This window comes from Brachycentrus maculatus, unplaced genomic scaffold, assembly GCF_059751285.1.
Source record: "Brachycentrus maculatus isolate JH-2025_06_01 unplaced genomic scaffold, ASM5975128v1 h1tg000408l, whole genome shotgun sequence".
NCBI lineage: Eukaryota > Metazoa > Arthropoda > Insecta > Trichoptera > Brachycentridae > Brachycentrus > Brachycentrus maculatus.
In genome coordinates, this window is record NW_028281157.1 from 555001 (window position 1) to 578532 (window position 23532).

At 32.0% G+C, this 23532-nt stretch overlaps 2 protein-coding genes across 4 annotated transcripts in view; one reads left to right on the top strand and one right to left on the bottom strand.

Annotated features, from left to right (window-relative positions):
• The window catches only part of nonC (serine/threonine-protein kinase Smg1), a 165248-nt gene that overhangs the window by 128401 nt on the left and 13315 nt on the right, over nucleotides 1-23532 (bottom strand). The gene's annotated exons all lie outside the window — the stretch shown is intronic.
• Nucleotides 1895-23504, top strand: LOC148302800 (histamine H2 receptor-like). Of its 3 annotated transcripts, XR_015838587.1 has the most exons (6): nucleotides 1895-2024; nucleotides 20588-21285; nucleotides 21473-21632; nucleotides 21743-21913; nucleotides 21993-22854; nucleotides 23277-23504. XR_015838587.1 is itself a non-coding variant. In XM_088271002.1 (5 exons), the coding sequence occupies exons 2-5, from the start codon at nucleotides 20834-20836 to the stop codon at nucleotides 22668-22670; spliced, it is 1461 nt and encodes a 486-aa protein (XP_088127128.1). In that variant the 5' UTR covers nucleotides 1895-2024; nucleotides 20588-20833; the 3' UTR covers nucleotides 22671-23504. The 3 variants fall into 3 exon arrangements, 2 of the variants coding, with proteins under 2 accessions (XP_088127128.1, XP_088127127.1); XM_088271002.1 differs by having other exon boundaries at nucleotides 21993-23504; XM_088271001.1 differs by lacking the exon at nucleotides 1895-2024 and adding an exon at nucleotides 20270-20444 and having other exon boundaries at nucleotides 21993-23504.

The following is a 23532-nucleotide window of genomic DNA, read 5'->3' on the forward strand; positions in this document are numbered from 1 at the left end:
TTTACGTACCCACTACCTACTTACCTGTAAGTATTTATGCGATGGATTTCCTTCTACAAATAAAAATTATTGCGAAATACACAATAAAACACCTTTTTTAATTTTAAATAAAACATGTAACTTAAATTTTTTTTTTCTTACTTAAAAAAATTAAAGAGATCCTTGAGCGTCATGAGATTGCGCCAATTTCGTTTTATTTGGTTAAAGTTTATCTCCTCTTCGGGTTATTTGTAATCAATTTCGCGTTTTTTTTTTAATATATGCATTACTGCACTAAAACCTTTCTCTTCTAAATATGAAGATAGAAAGGCTATTATAGGTAATTTCAATTCTTCCCACAGAATTAGGTATTGATGACGAAAACGTACCCAAAAATCAATATAAACACATTGATTACATATTATTTTGGTTTATTTATTGACTTGGCGTTTAATTTGTAGAACTCCATTTTAATTTATGTATTAATTTTAAATCAAACACAGATTTTTTGAGTCTACTAAGTTGTATTTTATTAATAAAAAACACATAAAAAATTATACTGTGACAATTGTTTCGCCTTGTTAGGGCATTATCAAACGAATGACCATTCGTTATCCATGAATTATCATTCGTTTGATAATGCCCTAACAAGGCGAAACAATTGTCACAGTATAATTTTTATGTGTTTTTTATTAATAAAATACAACTTAGTAGACTCAAAAAATCTGTGTTTGATTTAAAATTAATACATAAAATATTATTTTTGCTTCACAGTCATTTTGCAGATCAATAAATTACTCTTTTAAATTTGGACTAACACTTTCTACGTCTGATAAAAATGGATTGATTAACCAAGCTGATATCAAAAGTTCCTGTTAGTCTTTGAACCGTATTATCATATAGATTTATATTATCCACTGACACTTCGTGATGGAATTGCATTTTTAATTTATTATTAGATTAAAACCAATATTTTTAGCTTTTCCACTTTTTTATTTGACCAGCGACCGGGTTTCGTCGTTACCGACATCATCAGACTGGATCTGATGATGTCGGTAACGACGAAACCCGGTCGCTGGTCAAATAAAAAAGTGGAAAAGCTAAAAATATTGGTTTTAATCTAATAATGTATTATCATATCTTCGATAAGGGCATTAATGTGGCTATGATACTATATGTCTTTTTTAATGGGCCCTTGTTTTATATGAAGAACTTGATAATATTGAGTATTATGCCAAAGTTAAAGTTAAATTTTGCGTATGAAAGTGTAGTTTTTCTTTATTGACACAACGTTCCCTTGAACCTCCCGCTCCCTTCTGCAGCACCCCCCAAATGCGAAAATTTTAAAAACGCCTAGCCAGACTTCCAAAACGTCCAGAAAGGGGCGCTGGCACCCCCGATAAGAAACATAACTTCAGGAAGTGGTGGACACTCCTTCTGTCCTTTTAAAATATTGTGTTTTCTGGAATTTTATATATTGTATATTATAGTAAGTCAAAAAAATTACCATTACCATTTACCGTTGTACGGCTGAGTTGAGTAACCATTATTAAACTGAACTTTTGAACTCAACTAAACGCCTAAACTCTTTTTATAAATGTCGCGTTTTAGCCGTGACCTTTCTATTTTTGTTTACACTGAAATAAATAAATTTAGATAGTGAAATATCTTCTTTGTAATATTAATATTATAATTTTGAAAATATGTAATACAACAAATTTCAATATCAATACCATTTAACCTGAAAAATTAATGACAAATATTTCGGCGGGTGGATTCGACATTCAGCCGCGGCGAAGTCACGCCCAGCCGGGAGCTTAGTACTAGTAGCCGTTTACGTCACTTCCGGCCGCTGGCGAATATCACTTCCAGCCATAAAAAATCGAGGTAGTTGGCGGTCTTTATATAAATAGTTAGTCTGTGGCGGCAGTCGCACGCGGCCCTCCGAGGACACGGCACGCGCGCCCCGAGCACTGCAGCGCGGGAAGCCCGCATGACCGTTGCGAATGTCAACACAGAGTCTCGCGAAACTGTGAAAATGCACGGTTTGTCATTCCGTTCAAATTTTTCAACTAAACAAAAAAAATATTATGGATGGATGTTAATATCGTAGAATATAGTAAATAATTCGTAAAGATGAGTGTTCAACCCGTGTGATTATCAAGTTTCGAGATAAGAATAATACTTTTAAAAAGTGATTTAAATTGAAATCAAACAAACGACGAGTGTACGTAATACGGAAGAGTCGTTGTATCATCACCAAGACCTTCAACAGTGTCATAAAAAATATGAAGTTTTTCTAATTTAGGTTTTGTTTGTTCGCAAGAACGCAAGTCGGCGACTAATAACACCAGGGCTGCAGAAAGGGGTGTTTATTAAGTAATAAAAGAAAAGGGTGACTTGTCCAGTGTTTTTCGTGTATAAATTTAGGGTTAAGTCGACGACGAGCTGTGTAGCTGAAAAGTGATTGAAATCAAATTAACGACGAGTGTATGTAATGTGGAAGAGGCGTTGTATCATCACCAAGACCTTCAGCAGAGTCATAAAAAAATATGAAATTTATCTAATTTAGGTTTTATTTGTTCGCAAGAACGCGACTTGTACCACTAGGGCTGCAGAAAGGGATGTTTATCACGTAGTGAAATGAAAGGGCGATTAATCCAGCGTTTTTGTGTGGTAATTTAGGGTAGAGTCGACGATGAGCTACACAGAGATAATATTCCACCACTCCATCACTGGGGATCACCTTATCTGAAGTAATTAAACAGCGCGGGTGTTGTCAGGATGGGTTATTAACTCCCAAACTGAGGTAAATTGATTTATTGACATCGCGCCGAGTACGTTTATGATCAACAAAAGTTATTATAACGCAATCAACAAAAATAATATTGCAAATACATCCGAAAACAATAATTCGATATTGATATCTATTCATAAAAACCTGACAGGCTTGTAAATGATAATGTAGAAATATATTAACAAAAGTAAAAATAAAATAATTATATTATTTTAAGGCTTTTCATCGATCATGAATGTTCTAGCCAATAAATCAAAAAGAGGTCCAGTACGTATGTACTGCAGCTACATGTTAAAGAAAATTTTTTTCCCAATAAATATAAAGGAAATATGCATCTTATTTTAAGGCTTTTTAGCCTTCAGGAATGTTCTAGCCAATAAATTAAAAAGGGCCTATACATAAGTACTGCTGTTACATGTTGAAGAGACTTTTTCCCAATAAATATAAAGAAAATATCTTATTTTAAGGCTTTTTAGCGTTCATTAATGTTCTAGCTAATAAAGCAAAAGGAGGTCTAGTACTGCAGCTACATGTTGAAGAGACTTTTTCCCCAATAAATATAAAGGAAATATGTATCTTGTTTGAGGGCTTTTCATTCTCCATGAATGTGCTAGCTAATATAGTAGAAAGAGGTCTAGTATGCATTTACTACGGTTACATGATAAAGAAACGGATTTTTTTACAAATTAATACAAAGACGAGATTATAAAAAAAAAAACCTTAAACTTCCACAAGTAATTATTATAATAGAAATAATGAATAAATCCATCATCGGTGGCAGTCTTGTTACGGGAACCTTCAAAGCGGATAAAAGTTTTTAGGCTACGGTCAATAAATTCACACCGTGCGAATTGGTGTCCGTCACATCACGCGATGGAGTAACAAAACAGAGTGCCTCGTGCCATTACCATCGCACTTGTAACTTAACGAACCGCGCTACGTACACATTTGGCACAACGTGCATTACAGTTCCACAAATGCACGGTATGCGACTGACAAAGACATCATTCGAGAAATCTTATTTTGCAAAAAAACACTTAATTGGAGATAATCCAGATTTGTGAACAAGTATTTGGACACACTCAAAATGTTGTAATATAAGTTATTGGTCAAATTATAAGCTAAAATAAATTTAAAATCATGTTTTCAAGCGTTTTTCAAGTATGTAATATAATCCAGGATTCGGACCTCACATACTAATAAAAAGAGTCTCTGCTAAATAAAAGCTTTCTCATCCCAACATAGATGGCTGTTGTGAACTTGCACATACTGTATTATGAGTCTAATCAATGTATCTAGAAGTTACAAATTTTTAGTAGTGTGGTTGTCAATCATGGGTGGAATTGGTGAATTTACACGTGTGTAAAGTGATCACTTAACCAAGCCTATGACGGCCGTAAGACCTGTAAATGCCAAGACTTTCATATTCTTCTTTATCTACGTTGAAATGTCAAAAAACAATAGCGAAATTAATTATGATGTAAGAAAAATAACCTTTTTATGAACTGTGAAGATTTTTTTGTAACTTCAGAAACTAGCTGTCCTTGCAGCCGCCGACATGATCAACGGATGCCAATAGGATTTAACGAAAAAAAAGGTACTAGGTACTCGCCAATATAATAACATCGAATAATCTTCCGCGAACGCTTGGTTATTTTAGATTGGATATGTAAATATTTTAATTCCCGCGTCAAATTTTTAATACGAAGTGTCAGTTTATTCCGATATAACATAAAAAGGGATTTCAAAGGGTAGCGAAAATAAAATAAAATGTAAATAACGATTTTAAAGATAACACATTGTTTCACCATTGAATAGAAATTGTTTTTAGAAAGTGTAATTTAAAATAGCCTATGACAGGAATGATAATTAACGTAGAATAAAAATTCAAAAGTAAAAATATGTTTTTCTCACACAATTTTGGTATTTATTCCAAGACAGAGAACTTTTCGCGTTGATTAATAGGTAGAGCCGCGACGGGCATTACAATACGCTACTAATTATGGAGTAGAAACGAGCCTATGTACGGCGCTACCTAGTGCTGTTTACATTCACAAAACCGGATAATTGGATAAAGGAGTCGCGTATACCAAAATTAAGCTTTGGAATAACATGAAAAGAATATCCAGGTTGTATGATGTTAACGTGGAAAACTATATTTTTATAAATAATTGTCTACGATGAAATAAAAATACCTACATCGTTAGATGTCATTCGAACCCTTATACGCACCCCAATGGTGCATAGGGCACTGCATCATATAAACGCAGTGTTATCTTGATCGTTAACACACGAAGGAAAGGTGATCAGCCCTCCGATTCAGGTACCAGTCCAGGGTAATATTGAATAAATATTAGAGTGAAAAAATCAATTATATTATTAGACCCCACTTTGGGAATCGAACCCGGGACCTCCAGAACGGTAGTCGAGCGCGCTGACCATTACACTGCGGAGGCGGACAAGATGTACCATACTTGCTAAAATGGCGTATTCGTTACAATTTACAATTAAGACAAAATAATATTTACTTCTCTGTTATCCGAATCAAACAGACTGCATCGACTGAAAAGAAATTTAATGAAAAACCATTAATGAAATTTAAAAACAAAAATCTAGTATTAACGTATGTAATACGCTTTTTGCGATAATCATTGCGTGCTACGTTCAGTATTACTGTAGCTTTTTACAATACTTTGGTATAAAGCATTTCTATCGCAGTCTCACATAACAACTAATTTTCACGTGCTGGCTAATCAAATGCTGGGGGGTCGAGATTTTTTTGGAGTCAATTCCTATGGAAAACAGGAGAATGTTATGAAAACAAAATAAAAACAAAAGTTAACTATTTCGTATGTATACTGAGTAGCGATCAAAGACGAAGGTCGATTTGATAAGGATCGCGGGAAAACTAGAATCAAGATCTAACCACATTCAGCGGTTGCTATTGTACCGACTTCAACATAAACAAGAGCTCGACGGGTAAACTTTGCATTTGGAGAAGATAATATTTAAATATCAAATCATTCATTCAGTTTATCTTAGGTGAGAAGCGAAAATGTTGATGGTTTAAAAAACGTAAGAATAAATTGACATAGATTAAAGAGTGGCTACAAAGATGCTAGTCAAATGCACTGGATTTAAACAGATTATGCACTATGCATGTGTAACATAAAATAACTTGGCAGAGCTACAAACGGAAAATGAAATCGGTGCTCAAGGCAACAAGTACGAAGCTAAGAATCATATTGTATGAATTCAAGTTTTACCGCAAACCACAATACGTTTCTTAGTAAACATATATCTGAAGTCTTTGCAAATGAATCAGTACAGATTTTATAATTATAAAATGAAATTGCTAACCAACATTAAAGCAAATAATAATTTAATAAAACACAATAATATATTAATGATTTATCATGGCAGTACTACATTAAACTTTTCTAATATAGAAATCCTTCAGGATTCCAAGTGAATGTAATTTGATAGTGGAAGCCTACCGGGTCTTTGCTGAAATCATTTTTATCGCATATTTTTTTTTAAACTTCGAGAACATGGCAGGTAGGAATGAATTTTAAAGATATAAATAAAATCAGTTTGGAAATAATAACTACGAAATTACAACATTCTTATGCTATTAAAATTTAATTAAAACGTACGGTTTTTATATGTTTGATTAGATCTTTTTTGCGTTTCGGTACATCAAAATAAGCGGTAAACTGGCCCAGTTCATTAATTTACAAAGTTAATAGAAAGAAAATCAAAGATTTTTTTTCACAATAATCCAGTCAATTATCATTTTTTTACGAATCAAACATAGCAATTTTTCTTTGTAATCGTCAAGACTAGGTCATCGATAGTCTTAATCCAATTTTTCGATAGTTTTCCAGTTGCTTTATCCGCGATCTTGAGTTTAAATAATGCTTTATGAGATAATTGACTACAAATTAGTTACTATTATTTATTATGTAAGATCGATATTTTAAAACTAAGAACATAAAAAGGGAGGTGAAATCTAATTACTGTCATCTCCATAACACGAAGAATAAATTTCATCTCTCCTTTTCAGGACTCAGTTGAAAAAAAATGTATCGCTGAGATAATAATAATAATTTGGGTTAAAGGAAATTCAATTCTGTACAAGTTTGGTCCGATATTAATAATTTTGGCCCCAATTTGAAAATATAAATAATTCAAGATGACAGCTCGATTTAGACTAGTAACGATCTACCCTAACGCTTACGAAGGGTAAATCGTATTTAATTCATGCAATTTCATCGATTTTTACGCCACATAGCGACTGGCCTATGTAGTGTCTACCCTTGCCATTCACTTACGTAAACAGATGTAGATGCAGGCGTTATTGGGTATTTATAATCGAAAGATTATTTAAAAGATGTTTTATACGGTGTCTGCTTCGAATGGTATCCATAACCATTCTCGGATTGTGGTCTTGTCTGTGGTTAGTGTCGCGGACTCTTGAGATAGAGTTACTGGGTTCGAACCCACTCTACCATAATTTGATACCTATTTCTAATAATGAGCCGCTTAGGCTCACAGAAATAGTATGAAATTGAAGTATTTTTAATAATAATAAAAACACAAATATTTCTCTTTATTTATTATTATACATCCCTTATATGGAATTTTAATTTTCAGAATGTGTTGTTCGAGACGTTAATTGAATATTGTGACATGATAAACATGAAACAAAGGCCTTTCGGAAGATGTAATGTCTGACAGGGTCGCAATTAAAACAATTACTTCGACAAAAGCGAACATTTTCAGTTTACTTTCAATACGCCATTTTATGGTGGATAAATAAAATATCGAACGGATCATTAAAATGGAAACCATGTTCAGTCGTAGCTGGCAGCCCGCAGCTCCGAATTGCGTGTATTATATTTAATGAGAACAACAATGGCGCTCACTGCGAAAACGATGATGAAATTTTTTTTTTAAACGTATGCTATTTAAATAATTATTAAAATACTAGTCTTTATAATGGAAATTTTAGTATTTACGAAGAATTAAATCTATTTGAGATTCTACAATACCCTACTCAAATCTTTCGAAAAGTTAGCCCACATCGTTATTAAATATGTAAAGCGTTTCTTAGTTCAACATTGAAAACTCCAATATGCAATATCTACTATGAAAAATACTATGTTGGTCCATAAAGATTACAGTTTACTCGTATTTATCCGAAATAGCTACATGTAGGTTAATCGAATACTCAATGGGTGAGATAGGAAGATAATATAGTAGACATATGGAATATGTCGAATGCAAAACAATTATACATCAAAATACATGTCAACAATAATTTTAATGTCTTTATCTTCATAAGTATACAAACACTAGATTTATCCCCTGATGGATATATGTATGTATGTATATATATATATATATATATATATATATATATATATATATATATATATATATATATATATATATATATATATATATGTATATATATATATATATATATATATATATATATATATATATATATATATATATATATATATATATATATATATATGTAATAAAATAACTAGGTACCTACCTATACATTTTATTAAGTACCTACAATTAGTACCTACATAAAACAGTTCTACCACCAGATGTCGCATGCGTCGCTCAGTAGAAAACAAAAGACTTCCGATAATATTATTAACTGTCAGAATCATATAGATATAAAAATTGTTGTAAAGATTAATTAAGAATAAACTTTTATTGTCGTTTCTTTAATTACAAAGCAACACATTGTTTATTTTATTATTATACACCCACTTTACATATTATTTACACTTAATTTTCAAAAGGAAAATATTACTACGTTATAAAACGACAATTTTGTTAATCAAAAATAAAGAAACAAAATAAAAATAAAAATGGATACTGCTCCTCAAACATTACAAAACTTACTAGAAAAATTAATACAAAATGCTCAGGTAAGCAAACATCAAAATTTAAAAGATATTTCAGAGAAGTTCATCATTGAAAAATTTACAAGCAAAAATCCTAATGCAAACCAGTGGATGGATATTTTTGAAAAAGAATGTATACGTTTTGAGGTGACAACGGATGAGAAAAAAATTGAAATATTAAGATTGTTTATGGATAAAAGTTGTGAAGATTGGTACAGTTCGATGATGATAAAATTTTCAATGAACTCAGAATGGATAGTATGGAAAAACAACTTTTGTAAAACATTTACAAACAAGGGATGGAACCATGTAATGTTTGCATTATCTTTTAAATATAACGACGGTTCCTTGTTAGACTATGCCATAAGGAAGGAAAAACTTTTGTTGGAGATGAGAAGAACGATCGACATGGGTACCTTAGTAGATCTTATTGTGGCTGGTTTACCAGAATTTATAATTAATAAGATTGATAGAGAAAAATTAGAAGATACAGTCGATTTATTCAATGAAGTAAAAAAACACGAAAACATTGTAAATAAAAAAAGGTTTTCGGATCAAAGAAGATATGGAAATCTAAGAACTAGTGGTAAAATTAAAGATAAAAGTCCATGTAAGATTTGTGAAAAATTAAATAAGGGAACTCGATATCACCCTGAAGTAACGTGCTGGTTTAGAACAAAGGAGGATGATAAGTTTAATAATAAAAATACTATCAGACATATAAACAATTCAGTTATAGAAGCTAAGTTAAACGAAACCGATCAAAAAAACGAATAGTAACACCATTAATAAATGTCAAACTATTACTAAATGATCAAATTGAAATATTTGGAATTTACGATTCAGGTTCAAATGTTTCTCTAATAAATTCTAAGTTATTAAAACTAAAAGGAAAAGGAAACAATATGAATGAAGCAGATTTAGTAACAATTAATGGTGTTAAAAAGACAAACGGTTTGACGACTTTGAAAATAAAAATATTTGAATTGGAAAAAAACGTTGATGTATATATTATTGATGAAGAAAATTTCAAATATGATTTTTTGATAGGATTAGATATGATAAAAAAATTTAAACTAATCCAAAATGAAGACTTAAAAATAACACAAAGACAATGCTTGAAGAATGAAAATAAAAATAAAGTAGAAAAAACTTCTACGAAAGATAAAATAAAATATACTCCAGAAAAGAAGAATTTCGAAGCAGATTGTGTGAGCAGGAATCCAGTATTAGAATCGAAGGAAAATGCAAATGAACAATTAAAAGTTTTAAATTTGGTTAAATTAGAAGATATTTTAAAAGATCAGAATAAAAATGAAGACATACAAATAACACAGAAACAGTGCTTGAAAAATGAAAAAGGGAAAAGAAGAGCATGGACCACAATAGCTCAAGAATGTGTTAATAAATATAATAATACTAATCACTCAGTCACTGACTTTTCCCCAAGTTATCTTTTATATGGTACAGATGTAAATATTTTACCCAACGAATTAAAACAAGGAAAATCTAATAATGACTGGATTAGAGACAGGAAAATAGCGCTTGAAAATACAATAAAATCACATAATTACAATAAAACATTATTTGACAAAAATAGAATAGGCTGCGAATTCAACGTAGGAGACATGGTGTATGTGGAAAATGGAAACAAGCTAAACAGAAAAAAATTGGATGAACTAAAAATTGGACCTTATAAAATTATTGAAAAAATTTCTAACTCAATATACAGAATTGATACAGGTCACAAAAAAATAAAATCAAACCTTTATCATATCACTAAACTTATACCAGTCCCTTCACTACAAGAAGATGATCCGGAGGACGAGTGAAAATTTTACTATGAATTTTCATCCCCAAGGGGGGAGATGTAATAAAATAACTAGGTACCTACCTATACATTTTATTAAGTACCTACAATTAGTACCTACATAAAACAGTTCTACCACCAGATGTCGCATGCGTCGCTCAGTAGAAAACAAAAGACTTCCGATAATATTATTAACTGTCAGAATCATATAGATATAAAAATTGTTGTAAAGATTAATTAAGAATAAACTTTTATTGTCGTTTCTTTAATTACAAAGCAACACATTGTTTATTTTATTATTATACACCCACTTTACATATTATTTACACTTAATTTTCAAAAGGAAAATATTACTACGTTATATATATATATATATATATATATTTATATATATAAACATACATATATATTACACATATACACAGGTTCCTTGGAGAAAACACCCTATTAGCTACCAATGTTTAATTATCGTGTTTTACGACACGCTTTGAATAAACTCATAATTATGAATTGAGAAAAATATATACAGGCGCTGAGGCGTAGTTGGATAACCGCTCGACTGCGAAACAGGCATCGCGGGTTCGATTACCGTCAATCGCAAAATGAATTCAAAATATATTTATTTTCAATTGGTCTGACAAAACAAGAGGCTTTATTCCTTTTAATATATATAAATAATGATACAAAATCAACAAGTATCAAAAATTAACTATTCCATTTTATATAAATAAGACGTTCCGCGGAAGTAATACATCGCTTTGCACGTATACTCAAACGTACATATACTGTTTAAAAATACTGGTTGTTGACAGTCACAAAGACAGGCAGGTTTGCCAGTATTTCGTATGTTTCCACATAATTATAGTAGTACGATAATGATTATTTACATAATATACAAATGTTTGAATACCGAGTACAGGCTGTGTTCAGACGGAGTCGTAGTGCCTGCAGCCTTAGGTTAATGTCCCAAGACTTGAGATTTTCGACAAGCCCGAATGATTGCCACAAGTCACAATTCAAGTCAAGTACTCAACAACTGCTATTTGCTCAAACAATAAAAACCATCGCATTATGCGTATTATTAATTGAAAGATTTTCGTATAATACGTTATTTATGAAGTTAATTACTTTAACAGATTTATATTATCCACTGACACTTCGTGATGGAATTGCATTTTTAATATATTATTAGATTAAAACCAATATTTTTAGCTTTTCCACTTTATTTTAATTTGACCAGCGACCGGGTTTCGTCGTTACCGACATCATCAGACCAGTCTGATGATGTCGGTAACGACAAAACCCGGTCGCTGGTCAAATTAAAATAAAGTGGAAAAGCTAAAAATATTGGTTTTAATCTAATAATATATTAAAAATTACTTTAACATTTAACTGATATGGTAAACATAATAGTAGTCAAATAACACTTGTATAATTTCATTTATAGTTTCTATATAAAAATCTATAATTTTTAATTAAAGTTTTTTACTTAGTAAATACCACTTTTTCTTAAAATCTATTGCGAAACGTGTTTCGATGCATTCCGCATCATTTTCATGCGATGTTTGAAACTTGTAATATTATCTCCGATAATATTACAAATTACTGAATTTTAACGTTTTACAATTTGAATAATACATCGATATGCACCTTACTTTAAAATTTAATAAAATAATATTCATAAAGTATTCATCTTGAAAACACATTCACATATGTTGCAGAAGGAATATTTTTTTAAACGTTTCTTTATTTTCCTTGCAGGGGGAATATTTTCTCGTGAAAAATTACAAGTGTGCGATTTGTTACGTTTGCAAATAAAACATTAAATTGAATTTTTAATTCAATTTGGGATTTTAAAATACTTTAGCGGTTCGAGATTACCCAATCAGATAAATAATGAAACACAATGTGATTATTTAATACAAATATCCGGCCAGTCACACTTGGTAAAACGGAGATACTGTATCTTGTATTCTGACCTCCAAAACTAACGCTGACTCACTCACATCGGACTAAATGCGGTTTTATTATTACTATGCGTAAAGTACACACCATAATTCTATCATACCACAATAAATATTTCACGCGTATTGAGAATTCCACAAAAAAAATAGGTAAAATCCATATGGGAACAGAGAAAAGATGGATAATATTTATGCAAACATATGTAATTATTCAATGGTCATGAGAATGCGTCGAATTAACCATATCGTAGTCATACAGGAGAAAGTGACCAAGTGCATTTTTTTATAAAAACGTGATCATCGACTATTTGGTATCTTACTAGCTTAATATTGCCCTGAAAAAAATCCCAAAGCATTTTAATATTGGAAATATAATATATAGACTTGTTAAAAATGACTAATTGCATTGATGTTTATTTTCTTGTCAAGCAAAAGTGACTCAAATGGCCCTCCTGAACATTTTACGTTTTTTTTTGACGGTCGTCAGCCCCGTAAATGCCCAGACTTCCATATTCTTCCTCATCTTTGATGAGATGTCAAAAAATAATATGAAAATATTTCCTGTAATTGGAGATAATCCAGATTTTGTGAACAAGTATTTGGACACACTCAAAATGTTGTAAATTTTACGTTTTGTTAATTAGTCACTTTTTCCTGTACGACAACGATATGCTTACTCGGTATTTTAGGGTGATTACTGCGTTTCAATATTGATTATTTTAAAATAATTATTATATTTTTTATCATTTCTGTTGAAGTAAAAACCACTAATAGGTCACAATCCAATGATGGGTTAAAAAAAAAACATTTTTAGTGTGTTCACATCACACGAATACTGGATTTATACCACAGAAAAGAGTTGGTATCAGGATTTTTTTGATATCTCAGCAGTGACGGAGTTATTGGGATGATAATATGTTGAATATTGTTATCATAATAATTAGGCAAATAAAATACTTTTTTAATAGACGTTTTCTAGTAAGTAAAAAATCGGAGAAATTCACATACATAATAAAGGTTTCAGCTAAAATCGCTTTACGTGAAAATGTCCATTTCATTAAAAAAAATTGTCTCTGTTAGGGTATCAATTAAAACATCTTATGCTTTTCTGTTTATAAATAATGTGTATTATAATTAATATGTAACATAAAAGTCGAAAAATCTCAAACAAATCATTTTTATGTGCTTTTTTCAGAATACGTGGCACATTCGTTTTGACAATTTTCATATTTCCAGACTGACAACAACAACAAAAAATAATATATGTACGAAGCCTGAAATGCATTAGGTACCTACGAACTTTAGACATGAATTTAAAAGGTGCGAAGTATGAGCTCTCGAAACGACGCGACGGTCATACATATTCGTTACCCAAAACAAACAGAATTTTCGTCTGCCACTGTCCGTCATCCGCAAACAACAGTAAATAGTGCTTCCCTCTGTGTGGCCTTAAATTAAAAGCCAACGCGACAGAAATATATTTCCACGCCAAAAGTTTCACCCGATTCCGTCACCATATTTCACAAACAGGCGAAAATAAGTAAATAAAAGAACAATCGCAGAGTTACTTAATGAATTTGTGACTATTTGACTTTAAAACTCGGTATTTTGTGAGAGTTTTCTAAATTTCACCAAATTAGGTTTAATCAAATAGCTAAGACGTGAGGAAAATTAATTAAATTGTTGGAAACTTTCAAAATTAAACGTTTCATAATTTGTGAATTACTATAAGGACCAACGTTAAAATGTTTCATACAACGTACATGTCTTGATGTCTCATTTCACATCAGCTATGAAAATAAATTTTAGCGTTCCCCAAACAATGACCACGTTTTCGAGCATTTTCGTTTACATGTTCCCTGCTTCTCTGTTCTATTTCTGCCGAATATTGATTGCGTATTATCAAGAATTTAAATCGTTCTACGTAGGAAAATCCTAAAGAAAAATAGCTTTTCTTAGTTAACTTTTTACCATAATCAATAGTTGATACAGCGAGTATAATCGCTCACCCTTATTATGTATGTTGCGTTAAAAAGCATGACATATAAGCAGACGTAAATAAAACATCATTTATTTTTTAATTTAAATAAGTTTTACGGGCTCTTATCCAATACTTAAATTGATTAAACAAACAGTCAATATATATATATATATTTTTAAATTTGATAATTTAATCTGACTTGTTTAAATCGACACTGTAATTATTGACTGTGGTATCTCCGTTGGCATAAATTTTACATGAGAGTATTTTATGTTTTTATCATAAATTTCATCCACAATGTTAACTATGGGCTTGGGACCGGTCTAATTGAAAAAATAACATAAAAAAGTAATAGAAAACCTTATATCGAAATAATAACCTATAATATTTGAAAACGCTACTATTTTAAACTTGATATATGTTAAACGGTGAAAGATACATACAATATATGCTACTAAGTGAAGATGAGCACGCTAAGAAAATCTATATAAAAGTGTTTGTAACTGAAGTTTCACAAAAATGTTAGGAAAGTTAGTCAGGAAAGCGACCGTGTATTTCAAACAAATAATGGACGTAGTATATTGTTTATCAGCGTGGATGAAACCAAAATACCGCCGGTAAATACTCCAGAACGCTCTGTTTGCCGTATTGTTTCATTCATCAAATATATAACTACATCAGCCGGGATTTACCGTTAAAATTTTCAACAATAATATTAAACGATCAAATTTACATTTTGAACCAGGAAGCGGAAAGATTTCGACTATCCGGCGCTCGGAATAAGACGGATAAATAATTAATTCGCTTGAGAAATCTCGCAATAGCGCACAAGGGCAGTGAGACTACGTAGAATTTAATATTACACGCGAATATTCTAAGTAAACGAGGGCCCCGCGAAGCGCATAAGAACGCATACAAAGAAAAACATCCTCGGGTATCTCGGTAGTTAGTCGAGAAAACTGGCGTTGGAAGTTTAGGAGTTCTCGTAAGTAAAATCACGAAGTGCACGGTGAAATCGTCTGCCGCGATAATTGACTGTGCATAATATTACGCGATTCAGTCGACTTCCGAGTGCCTACTTCACTCAGGCACTCTGTTAACTTCTTCATGAATATTTCGAAGTGTACAACTCAAGATTTATATTTAAAATGAAATAAAAAGTAAATATTTTGTAAATGTGTAAAAGTTATATAGCATTCAAACGAAAAAATGCTTTTATCACTTTTAGATCGAAGGAAGAGTTCGGAAATCAGGTTTAGGTAAGAGTCAAACTAGTACACCCTGTGCCGCCATAAAATAAAATTGGATATTTGTTTTTCAACTATTTTTGTGCATATTATGATATAAGAATAATTTTTTTGAAAAAAAAAAGATTTTTCAGTAGAGCTTAGTAAAAATATTTTTGAAAGGGTAGTAAAGTAGTCAAAAATAGACTAAACTACCCATTGAAAACAGACGGTGTACATTATAAAGTGTATTTGATGTCTTTTTATATGAGAACTTTGGAGCACGAGGAAATGAACGTTATTGAATTTGCATGAAATAAGAAATATGCCGTCGTTTCCTTTCAGATACCGAAAGCGTAATATATCAATACGTACCCGGTATTTGAAAAGGTTTCCTTCTGTTTGCATGATGGTTTACATCTGCGCCAGTTATATACCCTTACACTTCACAATAACATCGTACTTTAAAAATAGATATTCCGCAAAAAGAAAATCGAATCATAATTTCCTATAAGATAAATCGATCGTTCTGAAAAACGTAAACGTCTATGAGATCCTGTTCTATATTTAGGGGTAAATTTAAAGGAATAATAAATATGTATCAAATACAATAAATTAAAAAAATAAAGAATATAAAATAAAAAGGCATATTTCAAATAGTCTAAATTACGATACCTACTCATTCTGAGAACGCAAAACTTACAAAATCTTTTTTTCAACACAGCTTTAAAATAATATCATGTTGTCACAAGATGATTAGAATTAAATTGAGTGCACATAAATACTCTCCTTATTATTCATCACAAGGAGAATGATGAATGATGAGGATAGCGTTAATGCACATTGTTTTAAGAGCAGAAACTGTCCCACTGCATTACCAGATCTGATCCAAAAGCATCAGGGCTTTCTGACACACCTTCTCTACCGAAGCAATTTTTTTATGAACTAAGTTGACGAAATTTATAGAAAATGTTAAACAAATGCGGGGGTCAAAAGACCTACTTATATGCTTGAGAGTGTCAATTATTTGAGGAAATAGCAATCGTAAAAATGGCACAATAATAAAACACGTCACTCTGTATTTTATAGACATAACTTCATACCGCTTAGCCTCGAACTTTTATTGTCAAACCAACCCCAGTACATATGTTACGGTATAAAATCTTTTTTTTTTACTTGTAATTATTTATTTTGCGTGCATATAATGATTGAATCAATTACAACATAACCATAAGAATAAAAAGTATCACATTTAAGAAATGAGAAATAATGTACAATTTTTTTTAAGATAATTGAAAAAACAAATAAAGCTCGATTGTAAATGATTTCTTCTTGTAAACTGGTAATTTGTTTACTTTATCTGCTAAACTCTTCTTTAATTTTTTTAAGTTTGTTTAAACATTTATTTTTATTTTCGTAATTGTTTTTTTTTCATTTATGTTATTAAACTATTATATTTGGCATCATACCACATTATGTTTTGTTTTATGTAATATACATATCGCTCACTCCTTTCAAGAACGTCATAAATCAAAAATTGTCATTTTTCAGTTGTGCATGTTTTCGGAATGCCCAAAAAATGTACTACATCCCAGCAAAAGCGGCATATTTTTAACTTGATATTTACCCGCTACAGGGCAGAAAGTGTTGTTTTTACATTTTGAAGAAAAGGTATTGTTTAATAATTTTTTTAATTATATTCAATATTTTTCAAATGGAGAAAAAACCTTCAGGTTTACCTCAAAAGATCTGTTGCACAGTATAAAGTTTAATAAGTGGCTTGATATTTATTTTTAATACATTGCATTATATTTTTAAACTTTAAAATCGTTCTCCTGAAAAATCAAGTATTTTGATTTATGACGTTCTTGAAAGGAGTGAGCGATATGGTATATCCACGCACAGAATATGCCTATTTAGGATTCTTGTTTATATCATTAATAAATAAATTCTGTTTATTTTTTATTTAAATTTTTTTAAACTGAAATATCAAATAAAACAAAAATACAAATTATGAAATACAATTTGAGATGAAAAATTTAAAAGTTTATTTTATACGGAATTCATAAGATAGTGTTAGCGGACCATTCATTCAATCTTAGGGCATCACCAAAGCAAATTGGTTCTGCATCTGAGATAAATGAATGTTTAGTATCGGCTGGCTTTTATGTAGCTATTGGGAATATATCGAATTTCTTCCATTTAAAATGACAGCATTATAAATTGTCCCGTTCGAAGGCTTTAGGGTCATCATACGCAAGGCAATACTCCTTACGACCTTCGCCTAAGACTTGCGATACCGAGCATGCCTAAAAGGAACACTGACGGATATCGTCAATGGATCATCCATAATATCTCGTCTAAATCTTGTGTGAAAGATAAGTGACATCTTTATTTACAAGATTTTGAGTGTGTCGAAATACTTGTTCGCAAATCTGGATTATCTCCAATTAGGAGTTATCTTATTTTATTTTTTGACATCTCAAAAATATTTTTCTGAGTACTATAGTAAAAATTGTTTTAATATTTTCATAAATAGACTTTTATCAATTATTACTAGAAAATGATGGCTGTGAACTGCGTAATCGTTACAAATATGGACAAAATAGAAGTTGAAAAATACGTTAAGATGTCTAAAAATAATATCAAAGAACTCATAATTGGAGATAATCCAGATTTGTGAACAAGTATTTGGACACATTAAAAATGTTACAAATAAATTAATTGGTAAAATTATAAGCTAAACTAATAAAATGAAAAGGATGTTTTCTAGCGTTTCTCATGTATGTGATAATAATCCAGGATTCGGACAGTTAAAATCTGCTCAATAAAAAGCTTCTTTCTTCCCACCATAGATGTCTCTAGTGAAATTCTAGTGATTCAAGCACTATGTTTCGCATTTGAACGATAAGTATAGAAGTTACATGAATTTGAGTAGTGTGGTTGTCAATCATGGGTAGAATTGGTGAATGTTACACGTGTGTAAAATGATCCACTTAACCAAGCCTAAGACGGTCGTAAGCTCTGTAAATGACTTCCATATTCTTCTTCATCTATATTCAGATGTTAAAAATAACGTATTTATTTAATAAATACCAGCAATGATTAACGATCGAGTAAAAGATATTTTCCCGGTTACAATGTGTTCGCTAAAAATGTACACGGATATGAGGACATTGCGCTGATAACCTCATTATTTGATTTCAATAATGATGATTGATGAAATGAGTTTCTCACATGATTCACTGGAATTTACATTTCCCTATCAAAGCGTAAATAATATCATTGTGTATTTGAACATTTAACCCGTACATTAGTCAAAGGGACATAATTGATGGTTTTCATTACAACACTGTTAAAAACCTGATTTCCCGTAAAAACATTATTTCGTTTATAAGGTATTAATTTATAATTATCGTGTTTTCACGGTTATAAAATATTTTTATCAGTAATATAGCAAAAATCGTATTTTCATAAATATACATTTATCAATTATTACTACAAAATGACGACTATGAACTGTGTAATCGCTACAAACTGGCATATGGACAAAATTTCAAATTCACAAGAAATTTAAAAAAGACTCACAGGAATATATCAATCATGCTTCGACTTAGGGTTGCGATAACAATAAAAACAATTAACCCTACAATAATTATAAATAACTTATTTGTGCCAGCTAAAATCATGGTTACAACTTTCTTGGACGGCTAAAAGCTATTTTGTTCAAAAGGAAAAATAAAAGCTCAGAAAAATAATAACACTATCATTAGATAATCCAAATTGCAAAGTTATATAATAAGTAAAATTGATACGGTACTAATATTAATAAATGGATAGTTTTAAAAAGTTTGAATACGTGAAAAGATAAATTCTCGAATATCATTAATTGAGAATTAAATATCTTTGAAGATTTACGATTCGATGGGCTATAGTATTCGCAAAAAATAATGTTCTTTGTAAGTACTTTGAGCCGTAGTGATTTTTTTCGTGAGGAAGTAATTTTTTGGTAACGTACCGTTTCGTAGCTTTTATTACTCTCCATACGTAAGACTTTAGATCTTACTTAAGTAATTGGATTTCACCAAATCATTACACTTTATTTGGGCTAATCGACTTCAGCCGTCTCGACGCATTAATAAAAATAGCATTTAAGCATACGAAACAATATAAAACAAAATTTATACACCAATAAAAGTCGAATTACGGGAACTATTAGGTATATTAAAAAATAATTTTCTTTCATCGTTATTGAACAAAAATACAATGAAATTATACGAGCATTAAGAAATAAAGCAGGCATTGATTTTATTTTACTACTCACAATCCTATTTAAGAAAAAAAGTACGGTGCAATCGTATAGCATTTTTTTTCTTCAAATAATAAGAATAAGTTTATGTTAATTTTCATCATTCATTTAGAGTTTTCATTATAAAAATGAAATTATTCTAGGTGCATTACAAAATTAGTAATGTATGCCCAGATTGAAAATCATATTTTATTAAAAACAGATTGTTATTTTGTTTAAAGTTTTAATAGAAAATGAAGAAATCTTCAGTAATAAACAGCGGAAATCTAGATAAATTAAAAGAAAAAATATAGGCTTACTGACTAAGTAAACAAGAAGGATAAGCAACAAATGCAGTGAAAACTGAAAAGAGGAATTATTGCTCAAAATATTTCTGAAACCAAGTTTAAAACAAATATAGATATACTAATGACTGATGAAAATGAAGATTCAACCAAAGTTAGCGGTGAGTATAGTAACTGTACCTACGTAGTTATTTATCGAGAAATATTAGGAATGCTTGTGAACGAAATATTTAATGTAAATAAAAAAACTTTTATATAAACATCATTGTTTCCCAGAAGACTGATTATTTTCTTTGCTTTTCAGATTTTTCTGATTTATTCGGTTATGGATAATACGTGAAAATGTAAATAGTCTTAGCAATCGACAATTCATAGTGTTTTACGATGTACACAATGGGCTGAACAAAACGGATATTTGCCTTAAAATAAACGGTGAAACGAACACCAAATAAATAGTTAGATAATGAACACAGGATAGATAACAATTGTGATTTGAAACCAAAGTTAGATAATAATAAAAAGTTCAAGTGTGCGGTTTGGGCATTTAAGTATGGATCCAGTTTTGAGCAATTACACGATGTACAAGATGACGCGCGTCGAGGAGATGGCGTCTCCTGGGGACGTAGCGATCGTGAATTTAACGACCATCAGCACAATGTTCCGGCAGGAGAACACAACCCTTCCGTTTGAGGAGCCGTTCGAGCCGGCCTGGCTGTGGACCATCATTGACGGACTGCTGATGATATTCATCCTCTGGGGCAACACGCTCACCATCCTCGCGGTCACGCTGAGCAGGAGACTGTCCAACTTGATATCCAACAAGTTCGTGCTGAATCTGGCCGTCTCCGATCTGAGTGTGGGGCTCACCCTGCCCTACCACCTCGCCTTCTACCTGGACAACGACTTGGGACGCCAGAAGATCACATGCGTTCTCAGGTTTATACTCATCACGCTGGCCTGCTGCGCATCTATTATCAACCTTATACTTATTGCGGTGGATAGGTACGTGCTCGATTACTTCTACTCCTTTAAATAGCGAAGCTAATTCGTGTAAGAATGACAAATCAACATTTTTTTCACTTCATAACCTGTTGATTACGATAATAGCAGAATGCAATACGTATTTACAGTATTTTTTGTTAATTTTAATTATTTTTACTGTTTTTAAGTATTGTTTTGTTAAATGCAGGTATATCGCGATTCTCCACCCCTTACATTACGGCAGATACATGAGCAATTTAGCGACAGGAACGCTAATGGGTGTCGGGTGGACGATGGCTGTGGGTATCAGTGTGGTGCCTATATTCTGGAACAACTGGGGAATGGCGAGCTCCTGTGATATGCACAAGGTAAAGTAAAAATTTCGCGTAAACATTAATTAATCGAATCGATTTTAAACCTGACCGATTTCAGAATTTAGAAATATAATAATTTTATGAAAAACTTTTCGTTGTTACAGGTTATTCCCAAAGAGTATACGACTAACGTGCTGGCTCCCATGTTCTCCATGATCTGGGTCGTTATGCTGATCCTCTACTGGCGAATTTGGCGAGAAGCCGCACTCCACACTAAACGAATGCGTACGACAACTTGCCTCGCATCGGGCCCGAACGATTGGAAAAGTATTCAGGTAATAACAATAGCTGTAGACACAACCGTGTTTTCAACTTAAACGAAGCATATTTTGACGTAACTGTTAATTTTCGCAGGTGGTGTTAATGGTACTGGGCAGTTTTTCGATTTGCTGGATGCCTTACGTAGTGGTGATCTGCGCCCAGGCCGTGACTTCCTCCTCGAGTAACAACCCCGCGGTGTACAAGGCGATGTTTTCACTGGCCATGGCGAACTCCGGAGTCAATCCGATCATCTACGCTTGGAAGAACACGGGCTTCCGGAAGGCCTTCCTGCGCTTGCTGCGCTGCAAGAGTCCGGACAGCCCCGAGTTCTGCCGAAGTTTCAGGAACACCCCCGCCCGCGCCTCTGCGGAGAGGAAACTGCCCTTGGAGACCATCAGCCGAAGGGAGCAGCCGCGCGCAGCGCAGGAGGGCCCGACCGAAGAGGCGGACCGTAACAGTACAAACGTTCCATTCAAAGACACGTCGATATGTGACCGATCTATAGTGATTAATAATAACAGTGTGAACAGTGACAAATGTAGAATTATAGAAAATGCAGGGTACGACGCGGGCATGTCGAAAAGTGTCAGCGGATGCCATATCATAGAAAATCTCGGTTTCGAAGATAGCCTGGACAGGCATCACTTAAAGATGATAGATTCGAGTAGCAAAGACTCTGACGGAGATTCCGTCGCCACCCTGCCCGTGGGACATACAGAGACACACAGTGCGCGTATTAAATTAGTTAATAAACAAAATTACTTCGTGTGAAACAATCGAGTGCGATAAACGGACTACGTATGTGAAATCGAAAATGAAGCGCCGTTTTCTGGAGTGACTATTAATCGGCTACGATTTCCAAGAGTGTCGTATCTATCGGTGCTGTAGGTACTAGATAACTGTACCACCGTAGCAGAGAGCGCGTAATCGAACCAAAGGATAAACCAAAAATATAGTAAAAGTGAAACGGATGATAAATTACAATAAATAGAAACTCTTAAAATAACGTTAACGAAATGATCTCAATAAACATTTAAGTCACAACATCTCTCCTTACGTGTCACGCTTCTTTAAGGCACAAAGAAAATATTCCGCCTATCAAAACGTCCTACTCACTTGTGCCAACTATCGTCTTATTACATTGCAACTTAACGTTTTACGATCAAATTGTAAAATATCAATTTAACTGTAAACAAAATTGATAAAACACCGTCCTCAACAAAATTAATGTATTTTCCGTTACCTCTCAAACCTATTTCCCGGTTCAAACTTTCTATGGCTGTTCATATTTACATATGAAATGACGCATCCTCCGGAGCGGCATTGAGTTAATTGATAGAAGTTTATGAAAACACTAAACAAATTATCGTTTTTCAGGACTTTTCTTGGCCTCTGACAATGGATGACACTTAGACGAATTTAAAATTGAACCATGACTTTCGGTGAACTTTTATGTGTAATTAGTTAAGTGTTTACTCCGTTAAAGTTAACAAAACGTAAATGATTATATCAAAAATGAGGAATTTAAGGTTCATATCGAAGATGGACTATAATAATTACGGTATCATTTTATTACCCAGTGAAATGTAACCGAGAGACTTAAAATAATTAAAATTTTAAAAACTAGATTTTC